General features: G+C 44.1%; 1 protein-coding gene across 6 annotated transcripts in view; it reads left to right on the forward strand.

The window, feature by feature from the left end:
• l3mbtl3 (L3MBTL histone methyl-lysine binding protein 3) overlaps positions 1–23,433 on the forward strand; it is a 79,002-nt gene that overhangs the window by 49,945 nt on the left and 5,624 nt on the right. For 5 of the 6 annotated variants that reach the window (XM_037537844.1, XM_037537842.1, XM_017687064.2 and 2 more), the window contains exons 18-19: positions 8,762–8,866; positions 13,904–14,001. In XM_037537844.1, coding sequence (XP_037393741.1) covers positions 8,762–8,866; positions 13,904–14,001 — 203 coding nt within the window. The remainder of the gene's footprint in view (positions 1–8,761; positions 8,867–13,903; positions 14,002–23,433) is intronic. The other variant, XM_037537843.1, reaches the window with a different exon arrangement.

Raw genomic sequence — 23,433 nt, forward strand, 5'->3', positions numbered from 1 at the left:
TAGGCCCAACCTGGCACACCTGTGGACTCCTCTACTTAAGGCTGTGGCAAACAGCAGAGCTTTGTCACATCTTTGTAGAGGGATGACCGGTATGGTACGTAGCCCAGGTGGGTATAACAAAAAGAAAAGAATAAGGAAATGAAAGAGTGCTGGGAAAAAAACGAGAGTAATTACCCTAAAACTATGTAAAAAAAAAATCAAATAAAAAAACAAGCAGGTCCGAGCCATACAAAAAGTTTTTGCTCCACTAAGAGCAAACAAGTGAAACATGGGCTACGTTCACATTACCAGGTTGAAGCGGCACAAATCAGATTTTTTGCCCTGATGTGACTCAGATCTGGTGTTTTCAGGGCGGTGTGGACACACATCTGATCTTTTCAAGTCCGACCTGAGCCACTTTCATATGTGGTCCTGGATTGGATTCGTATCCGATTCGTGGCCATGTGACCTTAACGTGACGCTCAGATCGGAATTCACGTGTGCCATCGTTCAGCATTACCACGGCAACAGCGCTGATCAGACGTTAAAGCCTGTAAACGGTGGAAAAGCAGCTCATCTCACCTTCTTCTCCTCCGTCTGGCTCTAATAATGAAGCTGAGAGCTGATCAGAGTTAATGATCTTCTCAGCGAAGCTCGTTCTGCTCGTTAGTTTGTGCTGATGAGTGACGTTACTGAGTAGGAGGAGCAGTTCAGCACATTGACAGATTTGAATCACTGACCTAAACGAGCCAGAGAGATCGGATTTGAGCAAAAAAAAATCAGATTTAAGCACTGAGGCTTGTAATGGGAACATAATGAGCTATAAAGTCTGCCTTCCTCTCATAATTACAGAAGAAGTCTTTTTTTTTCTCATTATCTTTTTCTAGTTCAGCCTTTGTTTGAGCTGCTTTCAGCGTCCCCTTTGTTTGCCCTTTCCCCGCCTTTTTATTTTCCATTCCCTGAGGTGTTTTTCACATTGTTGACTGTGCTCCCCAGTCACGGAGTGGTAATTCCACGGACCACTGATCAGTACATCGGCAGTTCGAGCCTGGCTATGAGTCACCTCAACTCCAACGTGGCAAATTCACACTCCATTGCCTCAGTAAATTTATTTAACGCCCTTTCTCACAGATTTTCTTCTTTGCACTTGGGTCCACCTCCCTGCTAAGTGTGTGTATATACAGCGGAAACCAGATGTAAACAAACAGAACGGCAGTGACTGTGATCTGCAAATTGACGGGTGATTGGCTGGATGATTCACATGAGAAACGGAGGAATCCTGGGATTTGGAGTTTGTAAGGTGTTCGGCTGAGAGCCGGGAAGCATGACAATGGTGAACATTTTCCCTTACAAAGTTCCAAAACGGCAGGTTTTTAGGGGGTAAGGAAGAACCCTAACGTTGAATGGAGGTTAATGGAGTGAGTAATTTGGGACGATTTCTCGAATCTGCCAGCATTCTGGAATCCTGGAATTCTGAGGTGATTTTGTGTTGACCTGCATGCTGATGAATTTGCCTCGCTTGCTTCATGCTCTGAAATCCGGGAGAGCACCGCTTCATTATCACCCATTTCTCAGCACTGTGACAGTGAAGCATGTTGATTAGCACTGCAGTCTCGGTTCAGGTGTAGACACCTGCTCCTCCAGCATCCCTCCTGAAATGAAGGGTGTATATAGTGAGTTTGTCCTCGTTTGCTGCAGTAACAGCCTCCACTCTTTACAATAGATGTTGGAACATTGCTGTGAGGATTTGAACTGGCCCTCCTGATGCTGCTGCTGCTGCTACATATACTCAAACTATCCAATTAACCATTGAAACCATTTCCAGGTTTTGTATTCTAATGTTTTATTCTAATGCTGTTAGCTATCCAGTGTGGACCAGAGGAGGATGGGTTCTCCTCAAGGTTCCTTGCTCCTGCTCTTCGGGAGTTTTTCCTTGCCACTGTCTCCATTGGTGATGCTCATGGGGGCTCGGACCTGGATTTTTCTGTAAAGCTACTTTGCAACACCTGCTGTAAAAAGCGCTACATAAATAAACTTCGACTTCACTTGATTGAGGGTCAGCTACTGATGTTGGATGGTCACTCAAACTCATCCCAAAGGTAGGGCTGAACGATTTGGGCAAAATATCTAATGACCATTATTCTGACTAATATTGCGATTCACACCTGATGTATTTTGGCCAAGAAGTCCAGAATATTCACCTTTTTTGTCTCGAGGCTTGACCGCTGAACACAGTATGCTTAGCTGTGGTTGTGATGTCACAACACATGGAGGTTTGGTTGCCTCTGATTGGCCTAACTCATCTACAGACAGTTCACGAACTCTTATAAGGTTCCATTTCCCCTCTTAAAACCTAAAACAATGTTTTTCTGATGTGCACACTTAAAAAAAAAAGATGGTTCTTCAAGGGCTCGTAACTAAAGATAAAGGTTCTACACTCACCAGCCACTTTATTAGGTACTGTTCAGCTAATCAGCCAATCACATGGCCGCATGACTAAAGGGTTCTTCGCATTAAGAAAGTGTTCTCCAGAATGGGCTGTAGATGGTTCTGTATGCAACCTTTTTGAAAAGCACCCAAAAAGGGTTCTTATGTTGTTACAAGCTTCACATCATAACAGTAGAAGAACCCTTTGGATGCTATATACACTCACCTGTTCAGTTGCTTGTTAACACAGATAGCTAATCAGCCAATCACACGGCCGCAGCTCACTGCATTCAGGCCTGTAGAGGTGGTCAAGACGACTTGCTGAAGTGCAGACCGAGCATCAGAACGGGGAAGAAAGGGGATTTAAGGGGCTTTGAACGTGGCGTGGTTGTTGGTGCCAGACGGGCTGGTCTGAGTATTTCAGAAACTGCTGATCTGCTGGGATTTTCACGCTCAACCATCTCTAGGGTTTACAGAGAACGGTCCGAAAAAGAGGAAATATCCAGTGAGCGGTCAGTTGTGTGGACGAAAATGCCTTGTTGATGTGAGAGGTCAGAGGAGAACGGGCAGACTGGTTCCAGATGATAGAAAGGCAGCAGGAACTCAAAAAACCAACCAGAATCTCTGAGGAACGTTTCCAACACCTTGTTGAAAGTGTGACATGAAGAATTAAGACAGTTCTGAAGGAAAAAGGGGGTCCAACCATTTACTAGCAAGGGGTACCTAATAAAGTGGCCGGTGAGTATATATAGAACCATAAACAGTCAGTGACCCATTTGCATGCTGTAGATAGTTCTATGTTTGAAAAGGGTTCTATATCGCAGAACAGAACACTGTTTGGTGCTATATACAGTATTCTCTTTACTACAGATCCATCTTTTCTAAAATCCTGTAGGCGATTATTTAAAAAAATCTCTTAAATCATGATTTCGGTATTAAACGGTTAAACTTTCAGCCCTACAGAGCTGCATCACTCCAGAGAACACAGTTCCACTGTTCCACAGCCCAGTGCTGGGGGGCTTTAAAGCCTTCTAGCCCACACTTGGTGGCCTTAGGCTCGTATGCAGCTTCTCCAGAGCGTCCTTTCTATTGGTCAGTGCTTTTCTATAGAGCAGGAGTCTTTAATTAAAATTCAGTGAAGTTCAGTTAGAGAAAATTTCCTCAAGCGAAGGTCCAGAACATCATAGTGTCTAACTTGCATCGCGACTCAGTGCCGTATACTGTTTACTGAAGTAGCCGAGTCGGAATATCAGCATCTTATACAGTCGACAGCTGAACATCAGATCAAATAAAGTCCAGTTCGGTCAGATTTCACCAACATTTACTGAACGTCAGATCAAATAAAGTCCAGTTCGGTCAGATTTCAACACCATTTGCTGAACATCAGATCAAATAAAGTCCAGTTCAGTCAGATTTCACCAACATTTACTGAATATCAGATCAAATAAAGTCCAGTTCGGTCAGATTTCAACACCATTTACTGAACATCAGATCAAATAAAGTCCAGTTCAGTCAGATTTCACCAACATTTACTGAACATCAGATCAAATAAAGTCCAGTTCGGTCAGATTTCAACAGCATTTACTGAACGTCAGATCAAATAAAGTCCAGTTCGGTCAGATTTCACCAACATTTACTGAATATCAGATCAAATAAAGTCCAGTTCGGTCAGATTTCAACACCATTTACTGAACATCAGATCAAATAAAGTCCAGTTCGGTCAGATTTCACCAACATTTACTGAACATCAGATCAAATAAAGTCCAGTTCGGTCAGATTTCAACAACATTTACTGAACATCAGAGCAAATAAAGTCCAGTTCGGTCAGATTTCAACAACATTTACTGAACATCAGAGCAAATAAAGTCCAGTTCGGTCAGATTTCAACAACATTTACTGAACATCAGAGCAAATAAAGTCCAGTTCGGTCAGATTTCAACAACATTTACTGAACATCAGAGCAAATAAAGTCCAGTTCGGTCAGATTTCAACAACATTTACTGAACATCAGAGCAAATAAAGTCCAGTTCGGTCAGATTTCAACAACATTTACTGAACATCAGAGCAAATAAAGTCCAGTTCGGTCAGATTTCAACAACATTTACTGAACATCAGAGCAAATAAAGTCCAGTTCGGTCAGATTTCAACAACATTTACTGAACATCAGAGCAAATAAAGTCCAGTTCGGTCAGATTTCAACAACATTTACTGAACATCAGAGCAAATAAAGTCCAGTTCGGTCAGATTTCAACAACATTTACTGAACATCAGAGCAAATAAAGTCCAGTTCGGTCAGATTTCAACAACATTTACTGAACATCAGAGCAAATAAAGTCCAGTTCGGTCAGATTTCAACAACATTTACTGAACATCAGAGCAAATAAAGGCCAGTTCGGTCAGATTTCAACAACATTTACTGAACATCAGTGCAAATAAAGGCCAGTTCGGTCAGATTTCAACAACATTTACTGAACATCAGAGCAAATAAAGGCCAGTTCGGTCAGATTTCAACAACATTTACTGAACATCAGAGCAAATAAAGGCCAGTTCGGTCAGATTTCAACAACATTTACTGAACATCAGAGCAAATAAAGGCCAGTTCGGTCAGATTTCAACAACATTTACTGAACATCAGAGCAAATAAAGGCCAGTTCGGTCAGATTTCAACAACATTTACTGAACATCAGAGCAAATAAAGGCCAGTTCGGTCAGATTTCAACAACATTTACTGTCAGTTTCCTCTTTTTAGATCACATCATGTGGAAAAACTTCCCTCTGACTCACTTTCCTCTCTGACTGCTGTTTCTCTCCTCGGCCCTCCCACTCGAGTCTCAGTGCTCATCGTGATGCACTGATCTGATTGGCTGAGTCGCGTCATGTGACATTTACAAAGCATGCGATTGGTCTGCCAGCCTCCCAGGCCACAGAAGCTACCGTAATGGCGAGAAAAGTTATGCTGATTAAATCAGGACCAAATGAAATAATTCCACCTAGTTTATCGCTTATAGGCCCAGGTCTGCATAGGACAACATCTGGGGCTGGACTTGGACTGTGGTCGCCTATTAGTGACCTCTGCTATAGAGACTAGACAAGCTGTGCGCAAATAAACATATCAGCGAATTTCCTGAATGGCTCCTTTCTGGGAAGCCGGCATGTCGGCAGCAGGAGTTTCTGATGGAGGTTTTAAGGTTAAGAGTCACTCAGTTTAATCAGCAGGTTGAAATCAGCTACACACAGAGCTCTCTTCGTTCAGAGTGCTTGTTTAATGCTTGTCGTTTTACAGGACGGTGCGTTATACCCTGAACTAAACACCTACACCTGCAGCAGAGTAAACACATGCTGTATATCTCTAACCTCTCAGTGCATGTCGGTGCCTCCGTCACACTCCAGACTGAAATAAGATACATTGCAATATGCTGTTGATGTATTAAGTCTAAATAGACTATATCCCTGCTGTGGAAGAAAACCACGTATCTCCATTTTTGTTGTTTTCCAGTTTTTGACAGAATTCGAGAATGTCTGTTGTGCTTTACATTGTGTGTAAATTTCGTGGAAATTGAACCACAAGAAACGGCCCAAAATGACTGGGGAAAAAAGTCTGGTTCCATTGACTTCCATTAAAGTGGAGTAGGTTTTTTCCTTCTCCTGTAAAGTTACCATTTTGGAGATTTGGATATTGTAAACACCTCACCATACAATGAAGCGATTTGATTACAGCAAACATTTGGCCTTGTTTCGTGTTTTTGGATTGAAACCAGCCAGGAAATTTTAATGAGCAAGTATCCTAATACTAATAAATTATACATGTCTTCTAAGCCGCTTCTCCTTCTGGGTCGTGGGGGAAGCTGGAGCCTATCCCAGCTGTCGTCGGGCGGAAGGCAGGATGCACCTTGGACAGGTCGCCAGTCCATCACAGGGCAGACAGACAGACACACGGACTCACACCTAGGGGCAACTTGGCATGTCCAGTTGGCCTGACTGCATGTGGGAGGGAACTGGAGTACTAATAAATCATAGCCAAATTTAATATTGTAAAATCACTGTAGTTGAATCGCCACCTGTAAAAGCAGTGCTACCATGCAGCACCACAACATATCTGATTCGGTTTGATTTCATACCTGAGTGACGTCCTCTAGCTAAGCGATAAAGTGATGGACAGGTGAACTGAACTATGACCGAAGAGTTTAGCCATGTTGGCTTGAGATGTTGAAACAGCTCAACAATAAACTAGATGTCAAAAAGCCAAACATGCGCACACACCAGCAGGTGGCGTCCCAGCCTGTAGAGCGCCACTGTGGATGTCTTCCACAAACATGGGCTCTCCGCCGAGCACTCGCGCTCTCCCATACCGACAGCTTTTGACGGAGGAAACGAAAACCGTTCCTCTGAAAGCGGCCGTGGCAGCAACTTTAAAGCTCAGTGTAACGTTAGCAGTGCTGAAATGCAGACACAGAGGTTCTTTCAGAGGTTCCTCTGTTTAAGGTCAGCTGACAATCCACTGAAACTGAGAGGAGACTGTTTTTGCTTTAAGCTCAAGTCACTCAAGTGTTGCTGCTGCTATTGCATTAGTGGAAGCTGCAGCGAGAACTTCCAGCAGAATAAATGGAAAAGGGCCTGTTAAGCATCTGAGGTGAACTAAAGCACTATGGGAAATGTAGTGTCTGTGGTGAACTACATGGTCATTTACATTCATTCACGGCATTTGGCAGACGCTGTTATCCACAGTGACTTACAGTGTATGTGGCCAAGGTGGTGCTAGGAGTCTTGCCCAAGGACTCTATTGGTGTAGTGCAGGGTGTTTACCCAGGTGGGGATTGAACCCCAGTCTACAGCGTAGAGGGCAGAAGTGTTAACCACTACACTAACCAACCTGGAAAACAATACGTGATAGCTTACATATTGACTTTTTCCGTCATTAGTCATTCCGACATAGTGTAGCACCGCAGCATTTTAATGGGATGTAGGCCTAAAAGGGGGCCAGTGATGCCCCTGGGTCAAAAATCTCCAGGAAAGAGCAGCTCTGTGATCAGAAACTAGAGGATGGACAACACAAACTGCGCACCAACAGTAGGGCTACAGTCTCTAACTGTGCACCGACGAGGTGAGGGGTTTCTGGTAAACCGGCCAGGCAGTGTGGATTTTGAGCGCAAAGAGCCGTGATTGGCTGGTTGAGGATAAACACGGCAGGGTCAGAGAGAGAAGAGCTCAAATGTGAAAACCCGTTTAGTCTCTAGGAGCAGGTCAGTTTGTCCGTAGTAAAGTCATGTATTCTCAGGATCTTGTGTGTGTACAGTAAATTATAAAGCCGGCCTCTGAGATGCAGGTCCAGACTCTTCTTTGCTAAGATGAGGAGAACATTGGCAGCGAAGGACAAAACTGTACCGACACCCTCACACCCCCAGTTCACAGCCACTGAGAGTGGGCAGTTTGGAGGCCGTTCCTCGTCTGGCTCCACTTGCCTTCCTGGCTGGCGTTTTCTTCTCTCTTCTCTCTCGCTCTCTCAGTCTCTCGCGCTCTCTCTCTCTCTCCTCTCTCTCTCTTCTTTCTCTCTTTTCTTCTCTCTCTCTCTCTTCTCTCTCTCTCTTCTCTCTCTCTTCTCTCTCTCTCTTCTCTCTCTCTTCTCTCTCTCTCTTCTTTCTCTCTTTTCTTCTCTCTCTCTCTCTCTCTCTCTCTCTCTCTCTCTCTCTCTCTCTCTCTCTCTCTCTCTCTCTCCCTTCTCTCTCTCTCTTCTCTCTCTCTCTTCTCTCTCTCTCTCTCTCTCTCTCTCTCCCTTCTCTCTCTCTCTCTCAGTCTCTCGCGCTCTCTCTCTCTCTCTCCTCTCTCTCTCTCTTCTTTCTCTCTTTTCTTCTCTCTCTCTCTCTCTCCCTTCTCTCTCTCTCTCTCTCTCTCTCTCTCTCTCTCTCTCTCTCTATTATTTTCTTCTGTAATGCAACAGGAATGCTAATGAAAGTCTTTGATCCAGCCAGTGAGATGTGCTCTTAGTCGTCCTTACAGGCGCCGTTATCTGCCGTTCTGCTCGCTGTGCTGACGTTATTCTCATCGCTCAGGCGCTGAGGGCAACGTTACGCGGCGCTTGCTTTAGTGTGTGTGTGTGTGTGTGTGTGTGTGTGTGTGTGTGTGTGTGTGTGTGTGTTTGATGTCCTCAATTACCACGCATGTCTTTTTAAATGCAGTTATTCAGCCAGAAGCGCGGCCGTTTGAGTATCAGCGTTCGGCGGCGCTTCGGCCTGATCGGTGGCGCTCAGCCACACTAAAGGCTGCCTAGGTCGCCACGTCTAACGATGGACCAGCTAAGAGTCCTTCGTCCGGCACTTCTGTCTGTTTTATTCCTCTTTTTTTATTCCTTTTTTTCCAGTACACCCGTCTCCTCGGCACCTTCGCTCCCGGACAAGCCCAGCTCGGCAACCGGCGCCATGGAAACGGCGCAGAAGAAGCCTGTCAGCATGGAGACGAAGAGAAGGTAACGGACTGTAAGACCGCAGCTCTGAGACGAGTTCCCCGTCAACAGATGGGCTGCGGTCACTGGCTCTTCATCGTTTAGTAATGCCTGCCAGACTTCTCCAGATTCCATTAATCAGAGGCTGACTCGTAATGCCTGCTGGCCTCTCGGAGCCCTGCGGATCAGAAATTGGCTTGTAATGCCTGCTGACGTCTCCAGAGCTCTGCTCCAATTATGAGCTCAACTCGTAATGCCTGTTCATCTGTCAGGATTAACATTCCATTGTTTGAGATCGACTCTTCATGCCTGCCGGCCTCTCTGAGAGCTGTGATTGGTTTGCGGTGGTGGGCAGTATCTCTTAACCTCTGCTCTTATGAGAAGATCGGCTCGTAATGCCTGTTGGCCTGTCAGGTTTCTGTTCCAGTCATATAATCGGCTTTTAATGCCTGCCAACCTCCAAAAGTTCCAGTTTTTCAGATCCACTCGTAATGTCTGCCGATCTCTCAGAGCCCTGTGAATCGGAAATCGGCTTGTATTGCCTGCTAACATCTGCAGAGCTACTTTCCGGTTAAAAGATCAACTCATAATGCCTGTCGGGACTAATTTTCAAGTGTTTGAGATCGGCTCATCATGCCTGCCGGCCTCCCATGCGTGTGGTTGGTTTGTACTGCTTACTGACTTCTCCTGAACTCCGCTCCAGTGAGAAGATCGGCTCATAATGCCTGCTGACCCATCAGGCACAAGATCGTGTGATGTCTGCTAACATCCTAAAATTCAGAGTCTCAGTTTTTGAGATCTATTCGTAATGTCTGCCGGCCTCTTGGAGCCCAGTAAATTGGTGATCGGCTGGTAATGCCTACTGATGTTTATAGCAGAGAACCTGTAGCGAGGAGATCTTCCACTCTCTGCACTGTCTTCTGCTTTTCTCAAACACTAGGGGGCGCTCCCGAGCGGTTTTATTTTTAAGAGCTTTTAAACTCGAGATACAGGAGTTTAAAACAGCGCCTCGTGTAGGTCCATCAGCAATCAGCCAATGAGCTGCTCCGCTCGCCCATCAATCATCCTGCTGTAGCAGTAAAGCCCCGCCTCCTGCTGCCCGGGAACCCGCTGGCTGTAGAAAAAGGAAACAAACAGGCGATATTTCTTTGTTTTTTTTAGTGAAATCCATCCGTCTACTTCCTAAAATGAAAGGACAGTTCTGGTTCAGTGATTAGAAACTATTTTAACTTCTGGTTTTTAGCCGTTGAGTTCCATTCACCCCCATTCGTTGAGGACTCCCTCGTGGGCGCCCTCTGCTGTTCAGCGGGCCTGTTTTTGATATAACGAGGGAAATAGGAAGCGGCCAGGGTCCTCATAAACCAGCTCTGTTTACAGAACCCTGCTCCAAGATCGGCTTGTGATGCCTGGTGACATGGATGAACTCTGTAAAGCAGATCGGCTCATAACGCCTGCTGGTCTGGGTGACTCATGGCTCGGCCGGTAAGGCCTGGTGCTCGTCCGTACTGTTGGCTGCTGCTGTTGTGGCTGAGGTGGTCTGTAATCTGATGATGAAGAGGCCAGAGACCCACAGTGATCAGCGCCGATACTCACGATCGCTCAGTGGAGGGTTTTTGGTAAAAAAACAAACACATTTTTTCTCGTGTTTGTGTTCCATCAAACTGTGAGCGACTCCAGCCGGGAACACACGGTGTACTTTCTCACGCTTTCTTCTCTTTCGTTTTGGATATAAAACCTCTGCACTTTTTATGGAACACTTGATTCTAAAAGAAGGGATGAAATGAGCTTCAACTTTGAAGATAGATGGATGGATATTATACTAATGGTCCAGTTAGCCCCAAGCTAATGTTCTAACCACAAGATGTGGTGTTGGCCTCAGGCTAGCGTTCTAACCACAAGGTGTGGTGTTGGCCTCAGGCTAACGTTCTAACCACAAGGTGTGGTGTTGGCCTCAGGCTAAGGTTCTAACCACAAGATGTGGTGATGGCCTCAGGCTAATGTTGTAACCACAAGATGTGGTGTTGGCCCCAGGCTAAGGTTCTAACCACAAGATGTGGTGATGGCCTCAGGCTAACGTTCTAACCACAAGATGTGGTGTTGGCCTCAGGCTAACGTTCTAACCACAAGATGTGGTGTTGGCCTCAGGCTAACGTTCTAACCACAAGATGTGGCGTTGGCCTCAGGCTAATGTTGTAACCACAAGATGTGGTGTTGGCCCCAGGCTAAGGTTCTAACCACAAGATGTGGTGATGGCCTCAGGCTAACGTTCTAACCACAAGATGTGGTGATGGCCTCAGGCTAACGTTCTAACCACAAGATGTGGTGTTGGCCTCAGGCTAACGTTCTAACCACAAGATGTGGCGTTGGCCTCAGGCTAATGTTCTAACCACAAGATGTGGTGTTGGCCTCAGGCTAGCGTTCTAACCACAAGATGTGGTGTTGGCCTCAGGCTAACGTTCTAACCACAAGGTGTGGTGTTGGCCTCAGGCTAAGGTTCTAACCACAAGATGTGGTGATGGCCTCAGGCTAAGGTTCTAACCACAAGATGTGGTGTTGGCCTCAGGCTAATGTTCTAACCACAAGATGTGGTGTTGGCCTCAGGCTAAGGTTCTTACCACAAGATGTGGTGATGGCCTCAGGCTAAGGTTCTAACCACAAGATGTGGTGATGGCCTCAGGCTAATGTTCTAACCACAAGATGTGGTGATGGCCTCAGGCTAATGTTCTAACCACAAGATGTGGTGTTGGCCTCAGGCTAATGCTGTAATCACAACTCTGTGAGGGTCCATGGGGGTCCTGACCACTGAAGAACAGGGTAACAGAGTATCAGAGAAACAGATGGACTACAGTCTGTAACTGTAGAACTACAGAGTGCAGCTATACGGTAAGTGGAGCTGATAAAGTGGACAATGAGTGTAGAAACGAGGAGGTGGTCATGATGTTATGCCAGATGTGTGTGTGTGTGTGTGTGTGTGTGTGTGTGTGTGTGATGAATAAACATCATTACACACATGTTTGCAATAACCCAGAGTATAAACCATGACAAAGTGAAGACATCAAGCTGAAATTCTCATTAAATGTTTATTTCTGTTCTTCCGTTTCGGAATCCTCGAGTTTATTTTCACATGCAAACTGAAAAACCACAAGCTGGCCTTTTCTCATTAAGCCACACACACATCCTGCTTTGAACCGAGTTTAAGCAAAAGCATAAGCCCTTTAGAGACGGCGCCTGATTTAAGATGAAGCCGAGTATTCCCAGGATGATTGGCCGTTTCCTCGGAGTCTGGGACGGCGGGGTTGTTTGAGTATTATCCTGTTTATTCTTCAGGCTGGAGATGTTAATCTCCTTAATCAGCTGTTATTCGTTTGTCCCAGAAATAGCCGTGAATGCTCTGAGAGTATTTTATATTACTTTCGAATGAGGATTAGTGTCTCTCATGGCACCAGGCTTGCATAGGAGAATAGCGGGAATAAATTAAGATGTGAGAATATACTCTCCCGGGAGAAAAGAGCGGCTTTCCATAAGTCTGTTTAGCATTAGTCAAAGCTGGAATAAGCAGACATGCAGTGTGCTGAGAGGCTCCACCGTGAGCTGTGATGTGAAGCATATTATAAACCAGACTTTTGTTTTTTGTGATCTTATTTATGAAGTACACAGTAAAAGGATTGGTGCTGATTTAGTGTTGGTGGGTTTTGTTGTGTATAATTACTGTTTACACAACGTTCAGTTTGGCCACGCGAGCTGATTAGTTGAGAGTCCTTCTTACTGAGCTGTTATTTCACCATAACATCACGGATTTATTCACAAACACTGTCACTCCGCTGAGATGCGGTTGCTAAGCAACGACTCTGACAGCTGTAGGAGACGCTCGAGCCGTTTGAACGTTTTCACTTCTCACTTTGCCACAAACTGAAAACGGACACTGTTAAGATCACATCTGACCGACAGCCGATTTGGTCCGACTCTGAAGACGAGACGGCGTTAAATTCCCAAACTGTCGTCTCCACTGAGCAGCTTTTCAGTCGGCAGCTGTGACAGAAGAACAGCTGAACAACCTGGAATCAGCCAGAAATGAACCCAACACCATTCGCCAGACGTGTCTGATCTTCAGAGTCGGACCAAATCAGACTGAGCCGTAAAACTGACCCAATAAAACACAGAAAAGCTGCTCAGTGGTGACGACAGTTTGGGAATTTAGTGTAAGGAGCTGGAGAACGAACTGCCGGCTAAGGAGCTCGAATTAGGAGGAAGGAACTGAACATTAAAACATATTAAAGCCGCGTTCACGGCCAGTTTATTCATTTCTTACTGTATTTATTTAACTGCTGTATTAAAGCAGCAGAGCACTCGAGGAGGGAGTTATCACCAATAACATCACGGCTGTGATGATCTACGGACACCAGATCACAGCCGGGATGGTATTCCATGATAAACACGCTCCCTCTCAGGTTCTTCTGCTTAAACATCATTTGGCCAAATAGAAAATAAGCTTCCTGTGGATTTAGGCTGAGGCTAGTTTGTGAAACGTCTTATAAACCTGGAGAATCTCTGACTTCAGCTTCACATCACTGAAGAATTAGAGGGGGGGTGATAATAAATAATTGCCCCCCTCTTTGAAGGCGTCTGATCCCTAAATGTAACTAAAGCCCAGCAGTGAGGAGCTGAACTTTCCCCTCCTCTGCTGTCCCTGCAGACGGGCAGGGTCGCCTACAGAGCGGCGCTAGTAGCTGTTAATGAAGTGATGCTCTTTTATTAGAGGGTCTCATTTCAGAGGGAAGATTTCAACCACTGCCCTGTAGCTCAGTTCCAAGGGGTTAGGAGACCCTCGGAAACAAGGGGTAGGGGTAAACAGAAGAAACGGGATTGAGGGATTGAGCCTCAGTGTTTTGTCTACAGGTCTGTTAGAGATCCTGAACAACTTCACACAATTTGAGGCCAGTAAGTGATGACATAGACATGACGTTAGCTCCATCCTAATCGGTGGAGTGTAAGCTTCTATTACTGTCTACACAAGCCTTGTAGCTGCATAGCTAATACTAAAGCTGTGATGTCTCGTCTCAGGGTTGGTCGGCCGTGTAAGGTGCGGAAGGTGAAGGTGGAGGAGCTCCCGCAGGAGGAGGAGATGGAGAGTGAGGTGTCGTCCACTGTGGAATCTAAAGGTATTGTGTGAAACACTGGGCTTTGCACTGAAGCCTGGTAGTAGATGCTGGATTACATGTGGTCTTACCGATAATCAGTACTACCTCGAAACTGTGCTCCTAAACACCGAGTGACCTTGTGTTTTGCATGCATTCAGATAAATGTGTGTTATTCTCCTTCATTTGGAATAACTCTAAACCTGGCCTAATCCCAGCCCTAACCTTAACCTCAACTCGAAACAATGCTAATCTTATCCTTGGTTCCAAGCAAAGCGCTGGTCTAAATCCTGCCCCAGTAGAGGCACATCTAAAGGTGCTATTAAAATCATGAATATTCATTCCGTATGACATTACTGGATCATATCTAGCACTTCTGGATAACCCGACTCCACTAAGCTTCAAACGTCAAACATATTGAACATATTAAATATAAATTGTGTCCTGCGCAAAAGTTCTGGCACATTTACATTTTGGGTTTTATTGTAATAAATAGAAACTGGGAACTAAAGTTTGCAGAAGTTTGCAGTTTGTTCTCTATTTTTACTTGAGGCATGCAGTTTGATCAGGGGTGTTCAAACCTTGGCATTTGACTGCATGCACAACTACATCCTTGCTGTCAGAACAAAACCTTGTATGTCCATCTTTGTCGTTTTTCAGTTTGTGACATAATTTGAAAATGTCTGTTGTCTTTTACCTTCTGTGTAAATTTAATGATGATTGGACCAAAAGAAACGACCCAAAATTATGTGAAAAAAAAACTCTGGTTCAATTGACCTGCATTAAAAATAAAGTATGATTTTTCCTTCTCCTGTAAAGTTGCCATTTTGGAGATACGAGGTTTTGCTCCAACAGAACAGCTCCAGCTGTGCCCATCAAAAAGTGTGTGTGTGTGTGTGTATATATATATATATATATAATATTGTTGCTATCGGAAGAAAACCACCTATCTCCGTTTTTGTCGTTTTTCAGTTTTTGATATAATTGGAAAGTGTCTGTTACTTTTTACATTGTTTGTAAATTTTGTGATGAGGGGCCTAAAAGAAATGACCCAAAATGACATGGGAAAAATTCTGGTTCCATTGACTTACATTGAAAGTGAAGTATGTTTTTTCCTTCTCCTGTAAAGTTACTATTTTGGAGATACAAGGGTTGGTTTTATTCTGACAGAAGCTATCTATCTATCTATCTATCTATCTATCTATCTATCTATCTATGTATCTATCTATCTATCTATCTATCTATATCTGTCTGTCTGTCTGTCTGTCTGTCTGTCTATCTGTCTATCTATCTATCTATCTATCTATGTATCTATCTATCTATCTATCTATCTATCTATCTATCTATCTATATCTGTCTGTCTGTCTGTCTGTCTGTCTGTCTGTCTATCTATCTATCTATCTATCTATCTATCTATCTATCTATCTATCTATCTATCTATCTGTCTGTCTGTCTGTCTGTCTGTCTGTCTGTCTGTCTGTCTGTCTGTCTGTCTGTCTGTCTGTCTGTCTGTCTATCTATCTATCTATCTATCTATATCTGTCTGTCTATCTATCTATCTATCTATCTATCTATCTATCTATCTATCTATCTATGTATCTATCTGTCTGTCTGTCTGTCTGTCTGTCTGTCTGTCTGTCTATCTGTCTATCTGTCTATCTGTCTATCTATCTATCTATCTATCTATCTATCTATCTATCTACACGTGTGTGTGTCTTGTATTTAGCCTACACGTAGTACTGTTAACCATACTGGTTGATTGACAGGCTCAGATCTGTCTGAAGTGCTTGAAATGCCCAAAGACTGTTTGTCCAGTTCCATGCATTCCAGAGTTTGTCATTCAGGTCTGCAGTGAAACGTCCTAAAACAACAGTTTCTGAAGCCCCTTGACGTCCTCAAGCTTTGGGTAGTGCTTGTCCTTCACAAAGGTCGCACTGGTGCACTTCTGAAAGCTCTCAAGGACTTTTCCAAACAACTTTGCCATCTGACATTGTAGCACAGTGGGACATTGTGGGACATTGTGTGCACTTTCCATTTCCATTTTCCAGGCAGCGTTTGGAACGGCCTGTAAGTCAAGGTAAAGCGAGCTCGTGGAAAATGAACCATTGTCACCACCGGAGAATTTAGTCTGAAGTCTTTGCACAAAGTCTTTCCTGTTATATAATGCATTAGAGTGCAAATGTGGTTTATGGTTGTTGAAACTAATGTTTTAAAGCAAATCTTCTTTTTTCCGTTGTGGGGACGCATTATTGGTGATGGCAAAAGCCAAAGACCGCCACCATTTAATTATTTAATTTCCTGTCAAAACAGCCATTTAGTGCAAATTATTCATTGTTTAGCATCAAGAAAAAAGCAGAAAATACAATATATTCATATATATATTTAGTCTGTACCTAAGTTTCCATTCTTTTCAAGAGACTCGCTTTCAGTTTGTCAAAGAATCTGCAGAAGTTCAGGCTTAGAAGTTGGTTCAGCATTTTCAGGTGATCCCAAACACATTGAGTGTTGAGGTCTGGGCTTTTTTTATTAAAATAAAAAAAATGCAACTTAAAATGAAATAATAATCCATATTAATATCACATAAAACGTGTACTTTATAAATGTTGATTTAAATATTCATGGGCATGTTATGAAATGTTTATGTATGATGTTATGTAGACACCCTTCGAGTAAAGTTACCTTAAAAACTTGCACAATACAGTCATTAAGTACCTTTTCCACGGTACTGTGGCTAAAAAACGGTAGTGACCGCCATCAAGAAGCATAAATTTTGACTTGGCATGTCTTGGCAAGAGAGGAAACCGTCTAGACTTAGATTTTTTAAGCAATAGTAGCTTGAAAAAGGCAGAAATAACCCATAGGGTGTCGAACTAAGTCAGAAACCCAGTTAATACGCCCCATGTGTTGAATGTGGCATGCATGCCAGAGGTTGCTAAGCCCTGTCTTGGAGAGAAACGATCAAATCTCAGTGCTGTTGATGGTCATTTCTGCTCTGGTCAATTGGATTGAAGTGATATTGGTCTCTTGGCGAGAACCTTGATGAGGCTCTCCTCTGCTTCTGCTCCCCCACTGATGGAAGTATCAGAAGGATCTCGTTTGTTTTCTTTGTTTGGAACTCGCTGCTTTTCACACGCACACAGTCCTGGCGCCCCATTCTCTTATCACACATTAGCGTAGCCTCGCCAGACGGCCCGATTACTGATCATCAACTGTTCTCTGTGCGTTTTCCCTTTTTTCCTCTGACTCATTCCCTTTCTCTCTTCTCTCTTTCTCTCTCTTTCTCTTTGCGACTCGTTGGCCTAACCTATCAAAGCGCTTCTCTTTGTCCTCCGAGGCTAAAGCTCCAGACCGTAATGAGCCTGTAGATGAAATTCCAGCCAAAGAGGCCGTAACTCATTATATTCCATCAATAGACCTTCGCTAAAGCCGCCCTAGGCCAGAGTTGGAAATAAAAAATATTCCGAGTTTCCAAGACAACCTGGTTTAACCTCCTGGCTGGCCGATTGGAAAATGTCCTGGACATTAATGTCCAGTAAGCTCGTGTTGTAGGCAGGAGCGCAGTGACCTTGAGTAAACAAGTATTCGTTCACGACATTTGGAACCTTTTTTGGTTCCATTTTCACATGTTCCGATTTTTGATAGCTGTCAAACGGAGAGTGTAATAGGGTTAACATGTGTGAGTCATCATTGTCAGGAACCAAAACAACCAGCTTCCTTTTCGTTTGCATCTAAAATGAATGCAGAACATGTGGACGGTAAACGCTGTGAGAGCTACATGAATGTCGCAAGTGGCAATCGTCGGGGTCCAAGCACTGCAGGTCTTGTGGAGCAAGCAGAAAACCAATGATGTGTTTTTGGAGTGGCGTTCATTCTTAAATTGATGTAGGGTCTCAAAAGACGACTTGGTACGCACTGACTGTGTGGCCTTGCTGAGGTAGGCAACAGATTTGAAATAATTCAGAATACCTAGAAAAAAGTACAATATTTGGACATGACTTTTGTAGCTGTTAAACTCAATGAACTAAACAATTTCCCAGCAGTCACTCCTATATTTTTATATTTTAGTTTGAGTGCACCACAATTTTATGTTAAAAGAAGCGAAGAGGCGAAGCTTATACCCATCAGTAGACCGCCTTCCCATATTTAACAAAGTGGAAGTCGTCATAGTAGGAAGTACATTACAGCAGTGGCTGCCTTTACAAGGGAAAATGTAAATCAAAAGGACTACAAAGTTTTCCTCCAGAGTTATGTGCTTGACTACAAAGTTATAATTATAATGACAAGCTACCCAACAACGTCAGCCAATGTTAGCTGTCTAATACTAAAACTTGTGTCTGTTCTTTATTTCTGCCTAATTTATGTCTTTTATTTCTACCTAATATCTTGCTGTTGTCGGAAGAAAAGCTTGCATCTCCATTTTTGACATAATTTGAAAATACCTGTTGCTGTTGACACTGCATGTAAGTTTCATGGTGAATGGACTAAAAAGAACAGCTCAAAATGACTTGGAAAAACTTCTGGTTCCATTGACTTACATTAAACGTAATTTTGGAAATGTGTTCCAACAACAGCGATATGTAACACTGTACTTTCCCCTTGTTTTCGATCTACCTACCCACCCACCCAGCCCACCCAGCCCACCCACCCACCTATCTAGCTACCTAAAGTTCTCTAGAAAATAGTCGGAGTTGGAAGTGAAGTTAACGTAGTCAGTCGTTGTCTTTTGGTTGTCTTATGAGATTTAACGTATGTTTACATTTTTCCTCATCTAACTTTATACTTCCCTGAAAGCTTGAGCAAGAACCATTGAAAGCAACCAAGACTCAAAAGGAAGAGCCATCTAAAACAGTGAGGAAGAAACTTAGAGCAGGGGTGTCCAGTCCATTCCACAGTTTGGTGATGTTCCTGCTCAAGCTCACCTGATTCAACTCCTCAGCTTATTATCATGTAGAGCAGAGAAATCTCCAAAGTGTGCTGGTCTCCGGCCTTCAGTTCCCCACTTCACTTAGAGGAAACGCGACTCTAAACTCTAAACTGAAATGCTGAGTCAAGGTCCATTCAAATAAAACTGAATCGAGCTGAATTGAATGTTGGGGCTCCCTCAGTTGGGTTGGCGTAGAGACTGAAGATTCATGGTTCTGAGTTCAGCAGCAGTACAAGGTCTTTCCTTTACAGACGGTGATAACTGCACAGCCGTAATCCCAGATGCAGGATAGAATGTGATGAATGTAGTTGCACTCGGTTACGCTAAGTGCTTTGCTTCTGTGCCGCCCACGACAGTAGCGGCTAGAAAGGCTTGGTGTTTTTCCTCACTTTAAACCGGAGCTCTTCCCGCGCTGCCCTGCAGTTCAGCTGAGTTCAGTTTAGTTTTATTTGCAGGTGAATCACCCTGATAAACATCACCGAGGGGACCGGCGAAAGGAAGACCTCTCTAAGCCTTCACGGAAAGAAATCACACATATTTCAGATGTGAAGTGGGCAAAAAACAACTCATCACACCTCCATAAGAACACGAGGAAGAACCACTGAGAGGAACCAAGACTCAAAAGGAGAACCTCCATAAGAACACGAGGAAGAACCACAGAGAAGAAGCAAGACTCAAAAGGAGAACCTCCATAAGAACACGAGGAAGAACCACTGAGAAGAAGCAAGACTCAAAAGGAGAACTTCAATAAGAACACGAGGAAGAACCACTGAGAGGAACCAAGACTCAAAAGGAGAACCTCCATAAGAACACGAGGAAGAACCACTGAGAGGAACCAAGACTCAAAAGGAGAACCTCCATAAGAACATGAGGAAGAACCACTGAGAGTAACCAAGACTCAAAAGGAGAACACCCATAAGAACACGAGGAAGAACCACTGAGAAGAAGCAAGACTCAAAAGGAGAACCTCCATAAGAACACGAGGTAGAACCACTGAGAAGAAGCAAGACTCAAAAGGAGAACCTCCATAAGAACGCGAGGAAGAACCACTGAGAAGAAGCAAGACTCAAAAGGAGAACCTCCATAAGAACACGAGGAAGAACCACTGAGAGGAACCAAGATTCAAAAGGAGAAAAACATCCTGACAACTTGAGGAAGAACCACTGAGAGGAACCAAGACTCAAAAGGAGAACATCTATAAAAACACGAGGACGAACCACGGAGAGGAACCAAGACTCAAAAGGAGAACCTCCATAAGAACACGAAGAAGAACCACTGAGAGGAACCAAGCTATTAAACGATCAGAACACAGAGCTGATGAACTAGCGGGTGTGTCGGAGTCGCTCTGTATGGCTGTAATCCAGCCTTTATGTGGTTCCTGCTGGTTCTTCACTCTCTCTGCTCCTCAGTATCTCCTGCAGCCGTGGAAGGGAGAATTATCCCTCCAGCAGCTTCCTGCCACAGGACGTGTTCTAATTCACAGCTTTAGCTAATGGGCGATCATAGATACGACGGAGCGAAGCCGGCCTTCGTGTGCAGATTAGACTCAGACTAACTCGGTTTACGCAGAGAGCTTCAGCCCCTCGTTCGTCCACACAACTGACCGCTCACTGGATATCTCCTCTTTTTCGGACCGTTCTCTGTGAACCCTAGAGATGGTTGAGCGTGAAAATCCCAGCAGATCAGCAGTTTCTGAAATACTCAGACCAGCCCGTCTGGCACCAACAACCACGCCACGTTCAAAGCCCCTTAAATCCCCTTTCTTCCCCGTTCTGATGCTCGGTCTGCACTTCAGCAAGTCGTCTTGACCACCTCTACACGCCTAAATGCAGTGAGCTGCGGCCGTGTGATTGGCTGATCAGCTATTTGTGCTAACAAGCAACTGAACAGGTGTAAAGTGGCCGGTGAGTATTTCTGGAATGTAAATGAATTTCCTTTGAAATGAGTGGAATTGTAACGGAACTTGAATGTGACGGAGCCTTTCATAAGAACAATTAGGCATCTACAGTCGCTGTCGCTCTAATAATAATAATAACAGCTGCTTGATATTTAGTCTGATCTAGAGTCAGCCGTCGCTGATGAGAGCATAATACCCACTGCTTTTTGTCCGGAACTCGGCGTGATTGAAGTGAATCTCCTTCATAATTACTGTAATTGAGAGTGACAGACAGACACACACTTGTGTACTGAAGCCTGATGATGATGATGATGATGATGATGATGATGAGACAGTGGAAGGAATGCGAGAGATTTCTGGCAGTGATTTTCTGAGATTGGTCCTCTGGTGTAATTACTTCTATTGTGGCTGTTGTGACAAGTCAGTGTCAGCTCGATATACACAATAGCTAGTTGGGCTTTGATAGAAATGAATACAGCGAAGCCTTAAAATGACAGACTCAAGCTGCTGTTTCTTCACTGCCTTAAACAAACAAGTGAATAAGGGTGTTAAAGCTGCAGTCACACCACGCAGTAGCAGTTTGTGTTGCCTTGCAAAAATGGCCCGTTCAGTCATGACGTTGGACGAGAGGGCCCGGCTCACAGTCGGCGCTCCAGTTCATCCCAAAGGAGTCGAGGTCAGGGTCACCGGAGCTCCTCCGCACCAGTCTCGTCAGGCCATGTCTTTACGGAGCTGCTATGTGCACTCGGTCACGCTGGAACAGGAAAGGCTCTTCCCCAAAGCATGTAATTGTCTAAAATATATTTGTGCTGATGCTTCACAACATCACCCTTAACTGGAACTAAGGGGCCCAAACCCTGAAAATTTGAAGATTATCCCTCCTCCACCAAACTTTACTGTTGGCGCTGTGTTCCGGTTGGGAACGTTCTCCTGGCATTCACCAAACCCTGATTTGCTATCAGACTACCAGATAGTGAAGCTGGTTCATCCTTCCAGAGAACACGTTTTCACGGCTGCAGAGTCCAGTGACCCCTCCAGTCGACACTTGGCATTGCGCAGTGATCTCAGGCTTGTTTGCAGCTGCTCGGCCATTGGAGACCCATTTCATGAAGCTTCTGAGACACATTTCTTCTGCTGAAGTTGCTTCCAAAGGCAGTTTGGAACTCTGTAGTGAGTTTTTCATTATGAGCAACGGAGGCTGTCCACTCTGAGTGGCTGAGCTACTGTAGAGCTAGATGCTTGCATTTCAGAATAATAGCTGGGTCATTCTACAGAAACGTCCATTTTTGTGTCCCTAGTGTTTAGAGATAATTACACTTTTAAAAAAATTAAAATTAGGGTTATAATTAATTTATATTTTAAAATAAAACAGTAAGTTACGTTAACAAGTACAGCTTTTCAGCATCAGTTTAGCATTATCGGTTAATTAATTCCAAGCACCACAGAAGAGCTCGTCCTCCTAGTCATGTGTGAAGGCTGAGGCCATATTTTGATGTTTTTCTGCAATTATGCCTCCAATAATTCATACATGACGTCACTGAACTTCCTTTCACCTGTTGTCTGAGGATCTATGAAGAAAAGCTCATGGTGAGTCCACCGTGTCTCTCGGTTCTCAGAGAGTTTCTCATTTATCTCATGATCCTATGAAGCTTTTAGCTGACGTCACTGTGAAAAAGTTGAATACAAATGGATTAAATTGCATATTTTAGTGGATGTTCCACAAGTGACAGCGTGTGGTTTGATGCTCCGTAGCAGCCGTTTTTGTAAAATGTGTGGTTCATTAAAAACATCTCTCGTTACCTTTCTTATGAGTAACACCGATGAAGATCGGTAACACCAGTGACTCCTATGGAGAGATGGAAAAGTGGACGTTTCTGTAGAATGACCCAGCACTTACAGTTGGCTGGGGCAGATCTAGCAGGACAGACATTTCACAGACTGACTTGTGGCAGAGGTGGCGTCCTATGACAGTGCCTTGTTTAATATCCCTTCAGTGCTTCAGTACAAAGCCGTCGTGCTGCCAGTGTTTGCATGTACCACACTAATGTGGCACAGACTAAGATTACATTCTGCACTTTCTGCCCAATTTCTCCACTCGTTTTAATGAGCAACAAGTCAGAAACAATTAATATGAAAGTACAGAATGCTTTTGTAATCACCTTTTAGTTTATCTGTGATTTCTAAGGGTTGATATTCTCTTTAACAGGCCGTTAAACAGACTCAGCCCCAACAGAATGAATTAGCAGCGGCGAGGCAGATAGCGGCGTGAGTGTTAAAGACGGCGCGGGGATCCTGTGGTGAAATAAAACAATGTGTTTAAAAAAAATCTAAACACAAAGCCGGCAGTGCTGAGAGGAGCTAAGCGAGCATCACGGTCTCGGTGGCTTAAACGCTGCGGCTTCACTTCAGCGGAATGTCCCCAGAAGACCAGACGTTCCTGCCTGTGAACCCGGTCACTGCTGTTTTCACTAACGAAACACCCGATGATGACATAATGAGATTTATAAAGTCTGGGGACGACACTACGCCGCCTTCAGGCCGCAAAATCCTCACCATAATTACATTTCACAGATTTACAACTTTCTTTAAAACAGTTAAGAACATTTTGGTGAAACAGTTGTGAAAATCCCTGGCC

Source organism: Pygocentrus nattereri, chromosome 4, assembly GCF_015220715.1.
Source record: "Pygocentrus nattereri isolate fPygNat1 chromosome 4, fPygNat1.pri, whole genome shotgun sequence".
Taxonomy (NCBI): domain Eukaryota; kingdom Metazoa; phylum Chordata; class Actinopteri; order Characiformes; family Serrasalmidae; genus Pygocentrus; species Pygocentrus nattereri.